We start from the raw sequence: 24,070 nt of genomic DNA on the forward strand, positions 1-24,070 counted from the left end.
AGTCCTCGATTTTATATTAACCAGTTTTGTCTTACATTGTTTGTGATAATGACTAGTTCGTTATTTTATAATATCTAAGGATGGATAAGTCCTAAAAATCCTACCTTTGTTACAATTCGACTCGACTCCCAACGTCAATCAATCCATTCTTTCTCTGCAAAAATTGTTTAAAATTGAATTCCACGATCTATCTTTGATATTTTAGATTTTTCTTGTTTACCTCATCAGAAAAAAAAACAAACTAAATCGTTACACTGTATACCGTTGTAGGTGTTATTGGTTATCCAACTAAGATTCATTGAAAAATTTCGAGATATTTAATATAGTTGTGTCAAATAAAATTACTTCGAGTCTAGCTTATTTTAAGACATTTAGACTTTAATAGGTGGCGCTAAAATAGAACATCACACTTTTATTTGTTGTCAATTCAACTATACCCTTTAAAATCTGCCTGAAAGAGACTCGTCTTTTCTTGATAATTAATACTTTTCTATGTGAAATATTTTAGAATGTGTTTTCGTCTACTGCTAACCAGTTGTGATTATATTACTGTTATTGGACATTATGTCTAATGTAGTTAACTTCCATTAAGACGAAACTTATTAATTATTCAGTAACCTCCTATCGTATTAATAATCTCCGAAGGATAGTAAATTCACCGTCAATACGTCATCCTGTCCACCTGCCACTGTGAAATTAACTTGTGTCGGATAACTCTACACACCTGCAACTCAGGAAAATCTGGCATTACGTGCAGGTGGCGCACATGACCCAAAAAAGGTTTTATATTGCTTTTAAAAATGCTCTTTCCTGTAACATTTCACGTGCAACGTTTCTTCTGTAGGTTTTTCTTACACAAAACTAGCTTCGTGTTCAGAGTTCCATTTTTATCTTTGCTTTCTTTCTTGTTTAATATATATACGTTTTTTATTGTTAGGCTTAAAATTCACCGTTGCCTTAGTGCGGTACGGTTTTGTTGAAACAACAGCCACCTGCTTGATATTTCCCTGGAGATTCATTTTACTGGTTCGGTTATAGCATGCAACCAAAAATCCAGAGTCAAATCGAGCTACTGATGACTGCGTATAGAAGAAAGACCCACTGTATCAGCATGAACGAAGATTCTGTTTCAGGTGCTAATGTACTGCCTTTAATAACAGAAAACAGGGAAGCGACCGCAAAGCAGAGCCAGTTCTTCTTAGCGTTTCGTCCGCTTGCTTTTGCAGCGAAACTTTGCGGCCTTCTTCCACTGGGAGACGTGCTCACTCACGATGTTAACAGTTTGTATTTCTTGTGGAATTCGCTTTCCTTCTTCTATTCTTGCATCGTTGTTATCTGTCATTTTATTTTAGGTTCTATACACATCTATTTCAATGTCTATTCCGTGTTTCATACACATCAACAGGGTGCTCTTGTGACATCGATACTGACCAGTGTCCATCACATTCTTCCGTTCCTAAGCAGTCTCACTATGATTAGTGCGACTTCTCAGTTTCCCAAGTATTGTCAAAAGTGGTTGAAAGTGGAACGGAGGGTGGGGCTTCACGTGCATGCTGTCAGCCTTCGTAGATACGCCATTAACTTGCTCTTTTGTCCTGCACTGTTCCTCACGGTTCCTCTTATCTTACGTAGTATTGCTGATGGCTTGAGTTTGTGGACAATTCCTCTGTTCTTCGCCAACCTGTATACCACCACATCCATTTGCATCCCTTTCTGTGTGCTACTGTTTCTCTGTGTGGCTCTAAGGCTTAGCTTCACCAAGTTTACAGAGATCTTGGATACCACCTTGCTGGCTTCCAAAGAAGACATCAGTACAGAAGTCGAGGGACTCAGAAGAGATCACGCCTTCTTATGTAGCCTAGCCCGGGAAACTGACGCCATGTTTAGTTCCTTAGTGTTTGTTACCGTGCCCAGCGTACTGTGTTGTTTTGTGGGTCAGCTGTGTTTTGCACCCAAGTCACCAGGAAAAAATGTCTTCTACTTAACCGCCGAAGTTTTTGAGATTGTACTGGTTGTATTGTTCTCTTTGGCTATAGTTCTTGTAGCAGATAGCGTCACTAAAACGGTAAGCATTTTTGAGATATAAAACATGTTTATAGCACACGTGCCAATACTTATGAGTTAAGTCGTTACAGTCAAAACATAATTCAAGCAAGTGTTCACGTGCGATTTAAGAAGCAAGAAAAATAGCTTTCCAAAAAGAGTGGAATATAAAACATACTATCGTGTGAAGTAACTATTCACTACCAATCGTAAAACAACTACCACCAAAACTTCCCCAGTTCAGAAATAGAATAACTCGCTTTACGTAAACTGTGAATTACCTTTGTTGGAGATCTTATTGAAGTGGTTCACAACTTCAGAGTAGATAAAAGATTTGTTAAACAACTGATTGTTAACTTTATTACTGATAAAACACTTGTAAAACAACGCTTTGTTAACTTCATTACTGTTAAAACACTTGTCAAACAACGGTTTGTTAACTTCATTACTGTTGAAACACTTGTCAAACAACGGTTTGTTAACTTCATTACTGTTGAAACACTTGTTAAACAACGGTTTGTTAACTTCATTACTGTTAACACTTGTCAAACAACGGTTTGTTAACTTCATTACTGTTAACACTTGTCAAACAACGGTTTGTTAACTTCATTACTGTTAACACTTGTCAAACAACGGTTTGTTAACTTCATTACTGTTGAAACAATTGTCAAACAACGGTTTGTTAACTTCATTACTGTTGAAACACTTGTCAAACAACGGTTTGTTAACTTCATTACTGTTGAAACACTTGTCAAACAACGATTTGTTAACTTCATTACTGTTGAAACACTTGTCAAACAACGGTTTGTTAACTTCATTACTGTTGAAACAATTGTCAAACAACGGTTTGTTAACTTCATTACTGTTGAAACAATTGTCAAACAACGGTTTGTTAACTTCATTACTGTTGAAACAATTGTCAAACAACGGTTTGTTAACTTCATTACTGTTGAAACACTTGTCAAACAACGGTTTGTTAACTTCATTACTGTTGAAACACTTGTCAAACAACGGTTTGTTAACTTCATTACTGTTGAAACAATTGTCAAACAACGGTTTGTTAACTTCATTACTGTTGAAACACTTGTCAAACAACGGTTTGTTAACTTCATTACTGTTGAAACAATTGTCAAACAACGGTTTGTTAACTTCATTACTGTTGAAACACTTGTCAAACAACGGTTTGTTAACTTCATTACTGTTAAAACACTTGTCAAACAACGGTTTGTTAACTTCATTACTGTTAACACTTGTCAAACAACGGTTTGTTAACTTCATTACTGTTAACACTTGTCAAACAACGGTTTGTTAACTTCATTACTGTTGAAACAATTGTCAAACAACGGTTTGTTAACTTCATTACTGTTGAAACACTTGTCAAACAACGGTTTGTTAACTTCATTACTGTTGAAACAATTGTCAAACAACGGTTTGTTAACTTCATTACTGTTGAAACACTTGTCAAACAACTGTTTGTTAACTTCATTACTGTTGAAACAATTGTCAAACAACGGTTTGTTAACTTCATTACTGTTGAAACAATTGTCAAACAACGGTTTGTTAACTTCATTACTGTTAAAACACTTGTCAAACAACTGTTTGTTAACTTCATTACTGTTGAAACAATTGTCAAACAACGGTTTGTTAACTTCATTACTGTTAAAACACTTGTCAAACAACGGTTTGTTAACTTCATTACTGTTGAAACAATTGTCAAACAACTGTTTGTTAACTTCATTACTGTTGAAACAATTGTCAAACAACGGTTTGTTAACTTCATTACTGTTGAAACACTTGTCAAACAACGGTTTGTTAACTTCATTACTGTTGAAACAATTGTCAAACAACGGTTTGTTAACTTCATTACTGTTAAAACACTTGTCAAACAACGGTTTGTTAACTTCATTACTGTTGAAAAACTTGTCAAACAACGGTTTGTTAACTTCATTACTGTTAACACTTGTCAAACAACGGTTTGTTAACTTCATTACTGTTAAAACACTTGTCAAACAACGGTTTGTTAACTTCATTACTGTTGAAACAATTGTCAAACAACGGTTTGTTAACTTCATTACTGTTGAAACACTTGTCAAACAACGGTTTGTTAACTTCATTACTGTTGAAACAATTGTCAAACAACGGTTTGTTAACTTCATTACTGTTAAAACACTTGTCAAACAACGGTTTGTTAACTTCATTACTGTTGAAAAACTTGTCAAACAACGGTTTGTTAACTTCATTACTGTTGAAACACTTGTCAAACAACGGTTTGTTAACTTCATTACTGTTAAAACACTTGTCAAACAACGGTTTGTTAACTTCATTACTGTTAAAACACTTGTCAAACAACGGTTTGTTAACTTCATTACTGTTAAAACACTTGTCAAACAACGGTTTGTTAACTTCATTACTGTTGAAACACTTGTCAAACAACGGTTTGTTAACTTCATTACTGTTAACACTTGTCAAACAACGGTTTGTTAACTTCATTACTGTTGAAACACTTGTCAAACAACGGTTTGTTAACTTCATTATTGTTAACACTTGTCAAACAACGGTTTGTTAACTTCATTACTGTTAAAACTGGTCAAACAACGGTTTGTTAACTTCATTACTGTTGAAACACTTGTCAAACAACGGTTTGTTAACTTCATTACTGTTAACATTTGTCAAACAACGGTTTGTTAACTTCATTACTATTGAAACAATTGTCAAACAATAATAATGTATATAGAACTTGTAGATAATATAACATTGTAGGTAGAGCTTTAATTAATATGTAGATAAGACTAGTTAATATGATATTATAGGTAATTTCACAGCATAGCCAAGTTTTATAACAAAAACATTGAACTTCTGTCCTTTCCAGAGTACTGAATGTTTGCTTTGTCTTCATAAAGTCAGGACCCTCAATGTTTGTCCAAACAGCAAGTTTGAGGTAAGCTTAAAACAATACACGTTTTCTAGTCACACGTTCTTTGTACTTACGAACAAAAATACAAATTTATTTTATCGATCAGACTCTTCCATAAACCACATTCACTAACACAATACTTCAAGAAGGTTCGAACCTGAAGATAAGTCCAAGACACCCACTCGCGCTAGTCCTTGTCACGTTATAAACTTTTATTCCGCTTACTTGTGAGTAGGGTTTTATTTCTTTGTTTTGTCACTGGGGTATAAACAAAGTTCAAGACACCGACTGTTAAACTACAGATTAAATTTTGATGGAAACTGTGAAATAAAGTATTGGCCAAAATGTTCCCGTATTTTACAACAATTAAAATCGAAAGACGGAACACAATGCACTTAACACTGGTTTCATTAAAAATCATACAATTTTATCAAACAACTATTTGTTTTGGAATTTCGCACAAAGCAACTCGAGGGCTATCTGTGCTAGTCGTCCCTAATTTAGCAGTGTAAGACTAGAGGGAAGGCAGCTAGTCATCACCACCCACCGCCAACTTTTGGGCTACTCTTTTACCAACGAATAGTGGGATTGACCGTCACATTATAACGCCCCCACGGCTGGGAGGGCGAGCATGTTTTGGCACGACTCGGGCGCGAACCCGCGACCCTCAGATTACGAAGCGCACGCCTTAACGCGCTAGGCCATGCCAGGCCTACAAACAACTATAGAAATATGTGTAAATCAGCATTTCACCAACCACAACAAAACCTTACCAAAACTTACATAATGACAAAACATAACACCAAATTATTATAAACAGCGTATGTAATTTTATACCAGTTCATATTAAACATCCAGCACTTGGTCGGTCATCCTGGTACTCTAATATTCTCCGCAAAGCAACGTGACATGCTGTCGGTAAGGTTATTGATGTACTCCACTGTGATTTCATCTTAATTTGTCACTAGAAGGCGTTGCAACTCATCTGCTGGTTTGGGGTTCGTAGATACCATTTTTCCGGCTCAGATCTGCTTAACAGTCTTCAATGGGATTACAATCTAGTGAGTTACAATCTTGTAACGTCATCCTGGTTGAGATGGTTCTGAACAATCTGCGCATTATGTACCGTAGCATTGTTATTCTGGAACACCGGATTATTTCTAAACCTTGCCCTAGCATATGGAAGAAATATCGTTTCCATGAATTTTGTAGGAGGCACCAGTCACGTTTTTCTGAAGGATACGAAGAGCAGTTTTTACCTTGATGAATAGCTGCCCAAACATGCACTGCACCACTTTCCGTGTGTTTCCTGTGGGAAAGACAGACTTCCATAAAGAGTTTTCTAAATAAACGATGAACACGAATCCCACTGGCAGCTTTAACAAGCCAGAAGCAGGACATGTTGTTTCCAGTGTCCTAGCTGTAAGCTGGCATGCTGTCCTGCCCAAATAACACAGTGATGACAGTGAAGTGTGATTAATATTGGTTTAAAGATAGCCTTTCTTGCAAAATAACATTTTTTGGTTAGTTTGTTTTGGAATTTCGCACAAAGCTACTCGAGGGCTATTTGTGCTAGCCGTCCCTAATTTAGCAGTGTAAGACTAGAGGGAAGGCAGCTAGTCATCACCACCCACCGCCAACTCTTGGGCTACTCTTTTACCAACGAAAAGTGGGATTGACCGTAACATTATAACGCCCCCACGGCTGGGAGGGCGAGCATGTTTAGCGCGACGCGGGCGCGAATCCGCGACCCTCGGATTACGAGTCGCGCGCCTTACGCACTTGGTCATGCCGGGCCTTTTTTTGGTTAGTCTCCCATTCATTCTTCTTCTATGTACTTCAGAATGAATGGGCCTGGCATGGTCAAGCGTGTTAAGGCGTGCGACTCGTAACCTGAATTTGTCGACCTTGACACATTAACTTTATCAAAACATGGTCATCTCTGGTAATGGTTTTCCAGCAACTACGAGTAGACGTTTCTGGAACATTTCCGGTTGTTCGATGATGTTTCAGAATTCTGGATACAGTACACTACAGGTACTCTACTGTTCTAGCAATGTCCATACCATTTCTGAACAGCTGAACAATTTGACGCTCTATAACTTCTGGCACATGACGAGGCATGACTCAACACCAACTACAGAGAAGTATTCTGAACAAAACATTGATATCTTTCGAAATAGATTATACCTTTTACACAGAACAGGTATGTATATGTATTGACAAACAAATGCTCAAAACAACTTACATCGACCAGAAGAACAACTTGTACATCTTTATCCAATCATACACTATTTTCTCTATTACTACTCCCGGCCTGGCATGGCCAGATGGTTAAGGCACTCGACTTGCAATCCGAGGGTGGCAGGTTCGAATCCCCGTCACACCAAACGTCTTCGCCCTTTCAGCCATGAGGGCGTTATAATGTGACGGTCAATCCCACTATTCGTTGTATAATAGTATATCCATATTATTTTATCTTTACTTAGAGGCTTATACCGGTTTCAGCAGTAGAGATTTTTAACGTTATGTGGTTAGCGCGTACAAATAATATTATGTAACATAAATCTTGTTCCTATATAGTATGTGTTATTTCTTAATTGCTTACGTTGTTAAAAAAACAGACAATGGTCATTATTCCCTTCAAACTTTGCTTTTATGACCTGGATAATGAAATTTAGAAATTAACCTATTTTCTATGTAAAAACGGGCAAATTTGCACATTTTTATTTACATAAGGTCTGAATAAAACAACATACGAATCAAGATTTACATGTACTTATACTAAAGTTATACAAAATGTTTAGAAGTGAGTAGTTTTTGATATTTGCGACTGTAATGTAAGTCACTTTCATGTATCAACTCCCAAATATAGTCTCCCATCATGTTTTCCTTACACGCTTCTTGTTAGCGGCCTTCAAAGTCCAGCATATCATGGTGGAAGCGCTCGCCTTGCTCCTCTGAGTATACTCACATTTTCTCCTTGAATTTATCAAGATGAGCGTCAAGGATATGCACTTTCAGGGACATCCTGCAGCTCATTTTGCCGTAGTTCGGGCTACAAGCAATTCCAGTTGCCTCGGACAGACCGGATACATTGTGGCAGAAGCAGAGCCCAGCTTGACGAATGAAGAAGCTTGAAAAATGTCTGTGATACTTCCTCTGACTTACGACTTGCACACTTTCATCTAATAAATCCCACTCCTTGAGCCTAGATGTCAAAAGCTCGGCATTCAACTTTGTTAGACCAAGATCTCTGATCAAGTCATTGAGTTCTCTTTGGTTGGGGTAGTATGGGTTTCTCTCACCAGCTGCACCTCTGAAATTGTAATCTGGATCTTCAACGTCTACCTCCTCTTCTGATTTGCTGCACTCTTCTGAGGATGGCTGCTTTCTCTCTAGCGGAGTGGGTACAGGGAGCTCAGGGCAGTGTGGCCCTGGGGCGATGGATAATGGAAGGCCCAGATACATGATAGCAGATGCATTCTTGCCAGCCCGACATTTGGAAGGGTCGACCATGCAGAAGCAGCAATTGCTTGAGTGGTTAGTGAGTTCACACCAAATTCTTGGAATAGCAAACTTCATGGCTCTCTCTTCCCCTCTGTACCATCCTGCAAAAGAGTAAAATAAAATTGTTATTATAAAGAATAAACTTGTTTCATCCACAACTAATGTGTAAGAGGCACATGCAAAATATTTTATATGTAATATTTTTCTATACTATAGGAAATTTAAAAACAAATAAATTAAAATATATTTAAATTTTAAAAGGTCTAAGATTTGTATAATATAAAATCTGACTATACAAGTAAGCCAAAATAGTCCGTCTTACCTTCTAGTTTTTTTGCAGTGCTCGCAGGTAAAATGAGGTGTCCAGGGTTTGTCTTGATCTCCGACAAACATGCCGAAATATGTCTTTTTAGGCTTCACACATTTTAACAGATGCTGTCACAGAGTACGTTTTGCTCTTGTCTTGATAAATTGGCCACATACATAGCAGAATGCGTCTGGAGAATGCTTGCAGCTTCTTGATGCCATCTCTGATAAAATCATATAAGTCTACGTGTTCCCTTAAGCAGCTGGAACAAAACAGAAGTGGTGAGTGGTGAGCCCCCGTAAATATATTAATACGGAAAGTTCTAGAAAATTCTCGTAAGTTGTACAACATTCTAGAAAGTTCTTGAAAATTCTTGTAAGTTCCAGAAAATTCTCTATCAGCTACTCATCACTGAATCTACCTGGAATGTTCTGGAAAATGGGGAAATTTGAAAATTCGATTACCCAGGTCACAAAAGCAAAGTTTGAAGAGAAAAATAGGTCTTTTCCATTTACTTTAGGCATAAGCAATTGGGAAATAACACTTTATACCCGGGAACAAGAAAACGTAAAACTTTTGTTACATAATGTAATTTATGAAATGAATATTCAGAAATGAATATGTTTTCATTACAGTTATTGATTGGTTATCGAGTCAGCCAGTTAGTTAATTCAGTAATGTAAATTCTGAGCTTGTATTTTCAAGGAAATACAAGAGATTCGAGTACAGTATGTGCGAGACAATTAATAAGTGGATTTTACTATTTCTCTTAGTTATAACGAAGTGATTCATTTCTTCGACTCAAAATTATACATATACACTGTTTTATAAACTAACGATAGGCCTAATTTCATAACTAAATAATGATTTAGTAGATATTGCATTTTTTAGTGCATACGACACGATCAGGCCTAACTCATGTTTCTTATCGTTCAGTTTGATTCTTAAACTTTCATGGAAGATTTAACTATTATTTTCCACAGTCTCAAAGATAAAAAATAATATAACCTTGACAATACTGTTGTAGGGTACATTTTTAATGACTTATTTTTAACTAAGTAAATCTTAAGTTACTTAGTATATAAGGAAATATTAGTGATCGAAAGACTTTAATGTAATCATGTGTTTAGACACTCCTTAAATACTATAATAGATGAAGTATTTAGATCGGTGTTATCACGTATATTCTGATAAATGATCGATTATCCATGAAGTTGTGCAAATAAGTTTATTTGTACGTTTGTAACAGTACCATCAGGGAGGCACATCCGTTAGGTGTACTTAGTAACTTAGGCCTAAAAGTTATAACATAATACATGTCATGGTGTGAACGTCTTTTACAAACTGTAGAAGCATAGTGGTTATTAAATATTATCTTAAGCCTATCATATTTTTAACACTACCTTGTTAATTTAGTCCCATGTGGGTTTTCAACTATTAGAAAAATGTATAATATAGAGTGGAGCGCCGTTAAGCCGCGGCATTTGGGGGTTCAACCTGCTTAACCGCGGCTTAAACCTTTGTGACTGAAAAGCCGAAGTCGCCAATAGCTCCGCCGAGGAACCTCATCCAGGTCATTGCATGATTATTGTAATATTAATGTATAGACTATTCAGATACAATTGACAAGTGCCGTTCTAATACAAACGACCAATGCATGGATTAACTTTAACATATGGAGAGGTGTGATTCGGTAACAGTGGCGGCCTCCATAAAGCTGACATAGAGAGCGGATAAGGTAGATTAACGGTCGATTTCTATTGTAATGCATTTTATTTATTTCCCAAATTAAAGCAAATCCTTTTTTCAAATATCCTCTTGAAGTTATAAAGCCAGGATTAAATTCGTAAGCCGCGTTTTTACACGTTCTTAAATTAGCGGTGACAAGACTTACTACAGCGGTTTAAGCGATTTCGCGGTTTACTGGTCCGCGGCTTAATGGCGCTCCACTATACTAATAGTGTTTCAACCATACTGTACCTATCATATCAAAAGAATGTATAATATACTAATAGTGTTTCAACCATACTGTACTTGTCATATCAGAAGAATGTATAATATACTAATAGTGTTTCAACCATACTGTACTTGTCATATCAGAAGAATGTATAATATACTAATAGTGTTTCAACCATACTGTACCTATCATATCAGAAGAATGTATAATATACTAATAGTGTTTCAACCATACTGTACCTATCATATCAGAAGAATGTATAATATACTAATAGTGTTTCAACCATACTGTACCTATCATATCAGAAGAATGTATAATATACTAATAGTGTTTCAACCATACTGTACCTATCATATCAGAAGAATGTATAATATACTAATAGTGTTTCAACCATACTGTACCTATCATATCAGAAGAATGTATAATATACTAATAGTGTTTCAACCATACTGTACCTATCATATCAGAAGAATGTATAATATACTAATAGTGTTTCAACCATACTGTACTTGTCATATCAGAAGAAAAATATATAATATACTAATAGTGTTTCAACCATACTGTACCTATCATATCAGAAGAATGTATAATATACTAATAGTGTTTCAACCATACTGTACCTATCATATCAGAAGAATGTATAATATACTAATAGTGTTTCAACCATACTGTACTTATCATATCAGAAGAATGTATAATATACTAATAGTGTTTCAACCATACTGTACCTATCATATCAGAAGAATGTATAATATACTAATAGTGTTTCAACCATACTGTACCTATCATATCAGAAGAATGTATAATATACTAATAGTGTTTCAACCATACTGTACCTATCATATCAGAAGAATGTATAATATACTAATAGTGTTTCAACCATACTGTACCTATCATATCAGAAGAATGTATAATATACTAATAGTGTTTCAACCATACTGTACTTATCATATCAGAAGAATGTATAATATACTAATAGTGTTTCAACCATACTGTACCTATCATATCAGAAGAATGTATAATATACTAATAGTGTTTCAACCATACTGTACCTATCATATCAGAAGAATGTATAATATACTAATAGTGTTTCAACCATACTGTACCTATCATATCAGAAGAATGTATAATATACTAGTGTTTCAACCATACTGTACCTATCATATCAGAAGAATGTATAATATACTAATAGTGTTTCAACCATACTGTACTTATCATATCAGAAGAATGTATAATATACTAACAGTGTTTCAACCATACTGTACTTATCATATCAGAAGAATGTATAATATACTAATAGTGTTTCAACCATACTGTACCTATCATATCAGAAGAATGTATAATATACTAATAGTGTTTCAACCATACTGTACCTATCATATCAGAAGAATGTATAATATACTAATAGTGTTTCAACCATACTGTACTTATCATATCAGAAGAATGTATAATATACTAATAGTGTTTCAACCATACTGTACCTATCATATCAGAAGAATGTATAATATACTAATAGTGTTTCAACCATACTGTACCTATCATATCAGAAGAATGTATAATATACTAATAGTGTTTCAACCATACTGTACCTATCATATCAGAAGAATGTATAATATTCTAATAGAGTTTCACCATACTGTACTTATCATATCAGAAGAATGTATAATATACTAATAGTGTTTCAACCATACTGTACCTAGCATATCAGAAGAATGTATAATATACTAATAGTGTTTCAACCATACTGTACCTATCAGAAGAATGTATAATATACTAATAGTGTTTCAACCATACTGTACTTATCATATCAGAAGAATGTATAATATACTAATAGTGTTTCAACCATACTGTACCTATCATATCAGAAGAATGTATAATATACTAATAGTGTTTCAACCATACTGTACCTATCAGAAGAATGTATAATATACTAATAGTGTTTCAACCATACTGTACTTATCATATCAGAAGAATGTATATTATACTAATAGTGTTTCAACCATACTGTACCTATCATATCAGAAGAATGTATATTATACTAATAGTGTTTCAACCATACTGTACCTATCATATCAGAAGAATGTATAATATACTAATAGTGTTTCAACCATACTGTACTTGTCATATCAGAATGTATAATATACTAATAGTGTTTCAACCATACTGTACCTATCATATCAGAAGAATGTATATTATACTAATAGTGTTTCAACCATACTGTACTTATCATATCAGAAGAATGTATAATATACTAATAGTGTTTCAACCATACTGTACCTATCATATCAGAAGAATGTATAATATACTAATAGTGTTTCAACCATACTGTACCTATCATATCAGAAGAATGTATAATATACTAATAGTGTTTCAACCATACTGTACTTATCATATCAGAAGAATGTATAATATACTAATAGTGTTTCAACCATACTGTACCTATCATATCAGAAGAATGTATAATATACTAATAGTGTTTCAACCATACTGTACCTATCATATCAGAAGAATGTATAATATACTAATAGTGTTTCAACTATACTGTACCTATCATATCAGAAGAATGTATAATATACTAATAGTGTTTCAACCATACTGTACTTATCATATCAGAAGAATGTATAATATACTAATAGTGTTTCAACCATACTGTACTTGTCATATCAGAAGAATGTATAATATACTAAGTGTTTCAACCATACTGTACCTATCATATCAGAAGAATGTATATTATACTAATAGTGTTTCAACCATACTGTACTTATCATATCAGAAGAATGTATGATATACTAATAGTGTTTCAACCATACTGTACTTATCATATCAGAAGAATGTATAATATACTAATAGTGTTTCAACCATACTGTACTTATCATATCAGAAGAATGTATAATATACTAATAGTGTTTCAACCATACTGTACCTATCATATCAGAAGAATGTATAATATACTAATAGTGTTTCAACCATACTGTACTTATCATATCAGAAGAATGTATAATATACTAATAGTGTTTCAACCATACTGTAGCTATCATATCAGAAGAATGTATAATATACTAACAGTGTTTCAACCATACTGTACTTGTCATATCAGAAGAATGTATAATATACTAATAGTGTTTCAACCATACTGTACCTATCATATCAGAAGAATGTATAATATACTAATAGTGTTTCAACCATACTGTACCTATCATATCAGAAGAATGTATAATATACTAATAGTGTTTCAACCATACTGTACTTATCATATCAGAAGAATGTATAATATACTAATAGTGTTTCAACCATACTGTACTTATCATATCAGAAGAATGTATAATATACTAATAGTGTTTCAACCATACTGTACTTATCATATCAGAAGAATGTATAATATACTAACAGTGTTTCAACCATACTGTACTTGTCATATCAGAAGAATGTATAATATACTAATAGTGTTTCAACCATACTGTACCTATCATATCAGAAGAATGTATAATATACTAATAGTGTTTCAACCATACTGTACCTATCATATCAGAAGAATGTATAATATACTAATAGTGTTTCAACCATACTGTACTCGTCATATCAGAAGAATGTATAATATACTAATAGTGTTTCAACCATACTGTACCTATCATATCAGAAGAATGTATAATATACTAATAGTGTTTCAACCATACTGTACTTATCATATCAGAAGAATGTATAATATACTAACAGTGTTTCAACCATACTGTACTTATCATATCAGAAGAATGTATAATATACTAATAGTGTTTCAACCATACTGTACTTATCATATCAGAAGAATGTATAATATACTAATAGTGTTTCAACCATACTGTACTTATCATATCAGAAGAATGTATAATATACTAATAGTGTTTCAACCATACTGTACTTATCATATCAGAAGAATGTATAATATACTAATAGTGTTTCAACCATACTGTACTTATCATATCAGAAGAATGTATAATATACTAATAGTGTTTCAACCATACTGTACTCGTCATATCAGAAGAATGTATAATATACTAATAGTGTTTCAACCATACTGTACCTATCATATCAGAAGAATGTATAATATACTAATAGTGTTTCAACCATACTGTACCTATCATATCAGAAGAATGTATAATATACTAATAGTGTTTCAACCATACTGTACCTATCATATCAGAAGAATGTATAATATACTAATAGTGTTTCAACCATACTGTACCTATCATATCAGAAGAATGTATAATATACTAATAGTGTTTCAACCATACTGTACCTATCATATCAGAAGAATGTATAATATACTAATAGTGTTTCAACCATACTGTACTTATCATATCAGAAGAATGTATAATATACTAATAGTGTTTCAACCATACTGTACCTATCATATCAGAAGAATGTATAATATACTAATAGTGTTTCAACCATACTGTACTTATCATATCAGAAGAATGTATAATATACTAATAGTGTTTCAACCATACTGTACCTATCATATCAGAAGAATGTATAATATACTAATAGTGTTTCAACCATACTGTACTTTTCATATCAGAAGAATGTATAATATACTAATAGTGTTTCAACCATACTGTACCTATCATATCAGAAGAATGTATAATATACTAATAGTGTTTCAACCATACTGTACCTATCATATCAGAAGAATGTATAATATACTAATAGTGTTTCAACCATACTGTACCTATCATATCAGAAGAATGTATAATATACTAATAGTGTTTCAACCATACTGTACCTATCATATCAGAAGAATGTATAATATACTAATAGTGTTTCAACCATACTGTACTCGTCATATCAGAAGAATGTATAATATACTAATAGTGTTTCAACCATACTGTACTTATCATATCAGAAGAATGTATAATATACTAATAGTGTTTCAACCATACTGTACTCGTCATATCAGAAGAATGTATAATATACTAATAGTGTTTCAACCATACTGTACTTATCATATCAGAAGAATGTATAATATACTAATAGTGTTTCAACCATACTGTACCTATCATATCAGAAGAATGTATAATATACTAATAGTGTTTCAACCATACTGTACTCGTCATATCAGAAGAATGTATAATATACTAATAGTGTTTCAACCATACTGTACTTATGGCTCTTGAGGCCGGCTGGAATACAACACACACATAATTGGAGGGAATACTATTTACATAGGCCATCTGTTACAACTATAACACTTACAATTACTAACTTTTCCAGATTCAACTATTAACCCTCGAAGTAAAGGATTCATCAGTGAGGTTCAGTGGACAGAGATTTTTTTATCTTCACAGAGAGTTGCTTACCAAGGTAAGTCTATTATTTTGCTTTATATTTAATGAATGTTTCTGATAAAGGTAAGAATCTCATCTTATTTTCATGAATATTTTATAACAAAGATAAGACTATTGTATTCTGCCCCAGTGGAGACTTTTTAGTAAAACTATCATACTTGTTTCTTCAAAATGGCTTTACTTTTTAAAAGAGTGATGAAATACTGTCAAACGTTATCTCTCTTCTAACTGGATGTATGTTGTGAACCAATACTGAATTTTTTATGGAACTGTGTTTCTTACAGGTGGCTGTGTTTGTTTCCATCACGATCATGATGAAATCTGGTGTTTTCAATTACCTTATAACCGGTAATTCACCACCGACAACCAGGCTAGAAGCAACTAATACACCAGTTACTACTTGACAGTGAATTTATGCACTATATTATGCAGCTTGCAGTGTGGTGTTTGGTTGTATTAGTACGCCTCATTAGAGGTTCAGTTTTAATCCACCATCTTAAATCTGAGCAAGACAATTTCTAGAATAGTATCATCATTCAATATCTTTACTATCAACAGTTTGATTTGTGTGTCAGATAAAATTTCAATCTTGTGTTTTGTCTTAACAAATATAATAAAACATGTATTCAAAAAGAAATTCTACGTATGATTGGTTTAGTTTCGCGAAAAGCTACACGAGGATTATCTGCGCTAGCAGTCTTTAATTAACCAATGAAATACTAGAGGGAAAGCAGCAAGCCATCACCACCTACCTACTCAGAGGTGCACCCAATGAGGGTCGTCCCCCCCCCGAAAAACCTAGGTATCGTGATTACATATTGTTATACAACTTTCATATTCAATACATTCATTTGGTATCGTTTAATAATAAATAAATAAAACTTCTATAAACACTATTATATTTGATTTGTTTTAATGAATATTTGATTAAAAATTTAGATCAATTTCAGTTTTTTTAATTTAAGAAAACTATTTTAACGCCACCTACAAATTTGTCCTCGCTTCACGAGTCTAAGTTTCTCTGGAATTTAACTATTTTCAGTTGAATTTTTGAATTAGTTAGTCTGTTCAGAATATATATGTAAAAGATTAAGTCTAAACACAGTATATTGATCACGTGTCTTCATAGTAGTGTTGGACCAATGAGAAGCTAGTATAAGAATCCTTAAGAGTTCTCTCACTATTATGTACAATATGTTAAGGAGAATATAAAACTAAAAGAAAGACGAACCCACAGTTAAAATAAGTAACACGTTAATATTAAAAATCTCTTCAGGATAAAGCTACTAAAACCTCTAAGTCTAAATAAAAGTTTACACGACAACTCTTTAAAGGGGCAGAACATGGTTTATTATACTAAATACAGTAAGAATAACAAAGGTCGGCTGCACGACCACACGTACCAGATCTATATACGTTTTCGCGTAGCGGGCTTGGTGTCCAATGCATTTAACACGGTCGATGTCAGAATGTCCCACTGATGTAACAGCTACATCACGGCTAATCTCCAAGTCCCACGTGCAGTCGAAGTGAGTAAAGCCCATAATGTGTGTACTTCAGCGACTCTTCGCGTCCATACTGAAAATGTTTACATATATCTAACATAGAGTACCGTGCTGTAATAGTGTGGAATAATGATTTAACTTGGGATTACAGGAAGTGAAAGAGAATATTTGTGAGATTTCACATAAACTACGTGAAAGGTATCTGCTGTCCTTAATTTTGAACTAGAGATATAGCTAGTCAGTACCACCTGTCACAAGAAATTATCATGTCGAATTGTTTGTTTTGAATTTTGTGTAAAGCCGCACGAGGGCTATCTTCGCTAGCCGTCCCTAATTTAGCAGTGTAAGACTAGAGGGAAGGCAGCTAGTCATCATCACCCACCGCCAACTCTTCGGCTACTTTTTTACCAACGAATAGTGAAACTGACCATAATATTATAACGCCCCCACAGCTGAAAGAGCGAGCATGTTTGGCATGACAGGGATTCGAACCCATCACCCTCAGATTACGAGGCGATTGAATTAACCACTTGGCCATGCTGGGCCCAGTCGAATTATGGAGTTTTAACAGTCACTCCTACAACACAGCCATGATCCCAAAAATGTTGATCACAATGTTTATAATACAATATGAACAATGGACCATCTGACACAATGTTGATCACAATGTTTATAATACAATATGAACAATGGATCATCTGACACATTGACTACTAACCACAGAAAAGGAAATAAATATTACAAATCTATTCCAAATTTAAATCAATGAAGCGAGCAAGAAATATTAATATGAATTTTATACTTAGAAAAAACAATAAGGGGAAATCTAATGATTAACAGAAGTTAACAGATGTCAGTAACTCTAAATATACACCACATGGCCAAAAGCATGTGGACACACCTTCTAATTAGTGGGTTCAGCTATTTCAGCCACACCCACTGCATAAAATCAAGCATACAGTCATGCAATCTCCATAGACAAACACTTGCAGTAGAATGGGTCGTCCTGAAGAGCACAGTGACTTTCAACGTGGCAGTGTTATAGGATGCCACTTTTCCAACAACTCAGTTCCTCACATTTCTACCCTGCTAGAGCTGCCCTGGTCAACTGTAAGTGTTGTTATTGTGAGGTGGAAACGTCTAGGAACAACAACAGCTTAGCCATAAAGAGTTAGGCCACAGATCGGGACCGCTGAGTGTTGAAGCGTGTAAAAATCGGCTATCCACAGTTCCAACACTCACTACCGTGTTCCTATCTGCCTCTAAAACCAATGTCAGCACAAGAAATGTTTATTGGGAACTTCATGAAATGGGTTTCCATGGCTGAGTGACCACTCACAAGCCTAAGATCACCATGCACAATGGTAAGCACTGGCTGGAGTGGTGTAAAGTACACCACCATTGGACTCTAGAGCAGTGGACAGGTGTTCTCTGGAGTAATGATTCACACTTCACTATCTGGCCGTTTGACAGATGAACCTAAGTTTGGCAGATGCTACCTGCCTGAATGCATAGTGTCAACTGTGATGTTTTATGGAGGAGGAATAGTGGTCTGGGGCTGTTTTTCATGGTTTTTCAGGCTCTTTAGTTCCAGTGAAGGGAAATCTTAATGCTACAGCAAACAATGACATTCTAGAGAATTGTATGCTTCCAACTTCGTGGCAACAGTTTGGGGTAGTTCATTTTTTGTTTCAGCATCACAATGTTCCCATGCACAAAGCAAAGTCCATAAAGACATGGTTTGCCAAGGTTGGCGTGGAAGAACTCAACCCCATCAAACACTGACTATGAGCTAGCCCTTCTCGCCCACTATCAGTGCCTGACCTCAATAATGCTCTTGTGGCTGAATAGGAGCAAATCCCTACAACCATGTTCCAAAATCTAGTGAAAAGCCTTCCCAGAAGAGTGGAGGCTGTTATAGTAGCAAAAGGGAAACCAATTCCAAGCCTATGGTTTTGGAATGAGATGTTCAACAAGCACATATGGGTGTGATGGTCAAATGTCCACATACTTTTGACCATGTAGTGTAGCTTTTCCATAAGCAGTAACATTAATTATAATTTATTGTAGAGCTAAACTCAAAATTAAATTAACAATATTACTAAATACCCATTGGTAAAATGATTTTATTTAGTGACGTACCTTTTCCTTGTCAATAAAAACATGCACTAGTTAAACATGATCAACAAAACCATTAATAGAACTTAATATGACATTTAAGTGTTTAATCCACTTGGAAATCAGATGTTGGTTCAGTTACAATTAAAGTACTATAATTTTATCAATAGAGCAATATTCACCAAATGAATTATTCCTTAACTGAATGCTCAAAGGATTGAGGCCTTTGACTAACCTCATGTTGAAGGAGTTTTTTACTATTATTCTGAAGTTAGTAAGTATATCAACATTAAACATAACAGAATTTTGAAGAAAAAAAAAGTACAAACATGTTTTACCTCCAAACAGATTATTTTATAGAAGTGTTTGAACTTAAGACAAAGTTAGATAGACTCTTTTTATATGCAAAAACGGCTCGTTTGGGCTGAGAAAACACTTTTACATAGAAGAGCGAACAACGTTTCGACCTTCTTCGGTCATCGTCAGGTTCACAAAGAAAGAGGTAACTGACCGGAAGCTGACCACATGTTTGAAAGGGGTTGTGTAACTGTGTGTCGAAATGTAGAGGGCGGTATTAGATGTTTGAATATATAATTTTATTTATTATATTAATATAGGTATAAAGGCGTTCCTTTATATTGGTTTATTTTGGGTTTAAGTTGTTGTATAAGTAAGGCTTCTTTAATTTTGCGTTTGTTTATGTTTGTTTCTTTATTTAGTATTTGAGTGTTTTCTATGGTTATGTTGTGTTTATTAAAACAATAATAAATATATTGTGTTTATAACAATAATAAATATATTGTGTTTATAACATAACCATAGAAAACACTCAAATACTAAATAAAGAAACAAACATAAACAAACGCAAAATTAAAGAAGCCTTACTTATACAACAACTTAAACCCAAAATAAACCAATATAAAGGAACGCCTTTATACCTATATTAATATAATAAATAAAATTATATATTCAAACATCTAATACCGCCCTCTACATTTCGACACACAGTTACACAACCCCTTTCAAACATGTGGTCAGCTTCCGGTCAGTTACCTCTTTCTTTGTGAACCTGACGATGACCGAAGAAGGTCGAAACGTTGTTCGCTCTTCTATGTAAAAGTGTTTTCTCAGCCCAAACGAGCCGTTTTTGCATATAAATTTTCTCAACAAGTGGGTTTCTCGTCATCACTGATTAGATAGACTCTGATAAATCAGGAAGTGATGTTTATGATAAGATAATGGTTTAGTCCATCATAACATTTATCTATCGAATTAACGTCATGTTTAAAACTTCCGAAACGCATATCTACAGCTTTTGTGATATCCCCATAGTATTTTTGGTATTTACTGTTACCTGCCATGAACTTAGTCAGGAAAGTGGAATAACTGATAACTTTGACATCAAATACATAACATCATGTTAAATAGTCATTCTGTAAAATGTCTTACAAGTATAACATGACATCCTTTTATGTTTATAGGATTAAAATAATAAAATACTTTCAAGTTACTTACCTCTCTAAAACCATCAATAAATGTGGTTCACGCACAATTCATCCCAAATGTATTTTACTGTTTTTTTGTTATATATAACTATTACACAAACGTGATAAGAACTGTTTATTTAAAGTATCAAAGCAGCCTCCAGAATGATGTGAAAATAAACATTTAGTAATGACAATGTCTCAAGATGCTTCAAAATAAATTAGGGCAACTCAAATTTCTTTTACCAACACGAGGTTACTTGGAGTTCAATACCAGGATTTTATATGTTTCTCCTGAATCGAAACTTTATAAAATAATACAAAGAAACTAAAAATTTTACTTCAGTATAACTTCATAAAAGATAGTGTGTTAATTCAATCAACGACAATTAATCCCATCCATCAGAAAAACTAAAACTTCAGAAACTATAAACTGTACAATATTAGGACCAAAACACTGACATCTAAGTAGTAGTATTATTTACCACTATTACTGTAATGATGTATTCAGGTCAAATAGATTTTATTTAAGAGTAATGGGACATCTCTCTAGAATAGTAACAAATCTATGGAACAGTTAAGTTGTAATAATAATTAAATAAATAAGGAACATAAAGTAAAACATGAAATCAACTAAAACACTTAAGTGCAAACCAAGTGCACACACTTGTCTTTTGAAGCTGGGTTGCCATTTTTACTGCATATTTCTTCAAACAACCTACTCTTAGGTCATGTACTAGACTGTTTAAACCTGATGTTTCTTACTTCATATGAAATGCATATTTATCAACAGCATCTGATTCTATCATGTGCTGGTAATTCTCAAATACAGGTGAGGCTAAAGAGTGAAACAGCACTGTTCTTCTGACCAAAGATGCTGGTGTTGACATTCATGCTTCACTGGCAGTATTATAGCAATACCCACTCATGGACAGAACAGGTGTTATCTCCAAGAGAATGACAAAGGAACAAACCAGCTACAATGAAATGAGCCAAGTGGCTTTCTCTGTCCATTTCATAATACAGTGGAACCCCTCTAAGCGGCCACCCTTCTGATTCGGTCACCCCTTGAAAGCGGTCATTGAATCACGTTTCCTTTTTGTGTTTACATAATCCCTAATTATGTACAGGCCAGTTTGTTTCAGACCCAAAGGTAGCTGCATTAGAGGGGTTCCACTGTAAATACTATTTCAATACAAGATATAAATGCATGGTCTATATTTATGTACCACAGTATTACTATTAGTGATGTTTGACTTCTAGTCTCTTAAAACTATCAACATATTGCAATTGTTTTAGAAATATAGTGTAATGTTTTTTCTAGTACTTTTGTAAGGTGATAGAGGTAATCATTCTATAAAAGGAACAGTATAAAATTATGATATTTATTGCATGGGAAAATTAAAACTGTTCACCAAAGATTAGGTACTTGAAGCTACAATCAGGAACATGTACTATTTTACATAGAATGAAACCTTGGCAGGGGTTAAGATTAGAGAGAGAGAGAAGTCTGAGGAATTCTCTCCCCAACAGGGGTGGTCAGGAACGTTGTGGTTACTCTTCTTCCCCACTGGTAGAAGATTATTTATCTGTATGTGGGAGTTTTCTTGTATTTTAATTTGACTTGTTTGAAGCAATGAAGTGTGGTGAAGCAGTATGAAAATGTCAGATGGAAAAATAGTTTATTTGAATTTAAAGTTTTTTACTATTTTTCTGACTTGACTCCACACGTTATAATTAAATTTTGTTGTCAAAATACAGTTAACTTATGTTCACTAAATAAAAAACGTGGGAAAAATACCTCACATTTAATTTTATAACAGCTACATACAAAATGTTAGTAAAAATAGTTTCTCTGTAATTCATAGAAAACTATGGGATCCTAGAAGGCATACACACACACACACACACACACACATAATCTTTCAATTATTTAGTAAAACAATTAGTACTGAAGTCTATTACTCCAAGCACACTACTTGACCATCCAACTTCCCCGTCTATTATATAAGGAAATTAAACAGAGTAAACAACTCTCTTTCACTAATAATATGAACTATAATATTTTTATTTTATAAAGATTTGAATGACATGTAAATTTTGAGAACATTTTTGGCTGACTATTATGCCAGCTTTTGGCAGGCAATTTGATAATTTTAAACATCTTAGAAATTTCAAATAAAGAAACTCAGTAAATCACTGTTTCTAATATTCATTTTGTTCAAATTGATACTTTCACAGCATCGAAAAATACATTTTCAATTACGAAATTACAAAATGTATATTGAAAATATTGTTAATTACAGTTATTTTCATGTGTTTCGGGGCCAACGAGTTATTAACATCACTCAAAAGGTGAATATTTTAACATTTGTATATGTATTAAACAACAAATATGGATTTGTTACCTGTACAGCCAGGACAGCCAAATCTAACGTACACCTATTTTGACCTTCTACATTGTTACTTCTTTATACTGAGATTACAAATTTGAACTTATAACAGATTAACTGTAATAATGTGCAGTAAATCAGAGGAAATTTGTATTTAACAAATAATTCCAAAATAACTTGTCATATACTTGGAGCAAAGATTAGTCAGTCTTGTTCAATATATTTAGTAGCAACTTATTATTAGTGATAATTAGGAGATCCTAAAATGTTATCTGATATCTGAGATGATATACTGTCTCTAAGTGTCAAGTCTTCATGATTCGTTAAAGCATCTTAGCACTTAATTTTAATATAATTCCACATCATCTCTTACGATTAATCTGAAAGAAAAATACCAACTTGTAGCTTGATTTTTAAAAAGGTTTAGCCAGTTCATTCTGCCCTTAAGCCTGTTACTTTGCCAAAGAAACTCACTACTATATTATTTCATCAACAGAAGTCGTTTATTCAAACATTAA

The 24,070-nt window shown here is 33.9% G+C and overlaps 1 protein-coding gene across 1 annotated transcript; it reads left to right on the plus strand.

Annotated features, from left to right (window-relative positions):
* Positions 1-503: 503 nt before the first annotated feature.
* Positions 504-16,607, plus strand: LOC143247841 (uncharacterized). Its single transcript, XM_076496377.1, has 4 exons — positions 504-2,065; positions 4,913-4,981; positions 15,979-16,068; positions 16,337-16,607. The coding sequence occupies exons 1-4, from the start codon at positions 1,040-1,042 to the stop codon at positions 16,454-16,456; spliced, it is 1,305 nt and encodes a 434-aa protein (XP_076352492.1). The 5' UTR covers positions 504-1,039; the 3' UTR covers positions 16,457-16,607.
* The last annotated feature ends 7,463 nt before the right edge of the window (positions 16,608-24,070 follow it).

Source organism: Tachypleus tridentatus, chromosome 3, assembly GCF_004210375.1.
Source record: "Tachypleus tridentatus isolate NWPU-2018 chromosome 3, ASM421037v1, whole genome shotgun sequence".
Lineage (NCBI taxonomy): Eukaryota > Metazoa > Arthropoda > Merostomata > Xiphosura > Limulidae > Tachypleus > Tachypleus tridentatus.

Coding starts and splice junctions, on each gene's coding strand:
- LOC143247841 (XM_076496377.1), top strand. CDS start 1,040: ATGCAACCAAAAATCCAGAGTCAAATCGAGCTACTGATGACTGCGTAT. Junction 4,982..15,978: donor GTCCAAACAGCAAGTTTGAG/GTAAGCTTAAAA, acceptor TAACTTTTCCAG/ATTCAACTATTAACCCTCGA. Junction 16,069..16,336: donor ACAGAGAGTTGCTTACCAAG/GTAAGTCTATTA, acceptor TGTTTCTTACAG/GTGGCTGTGTTTGTTTCCAT.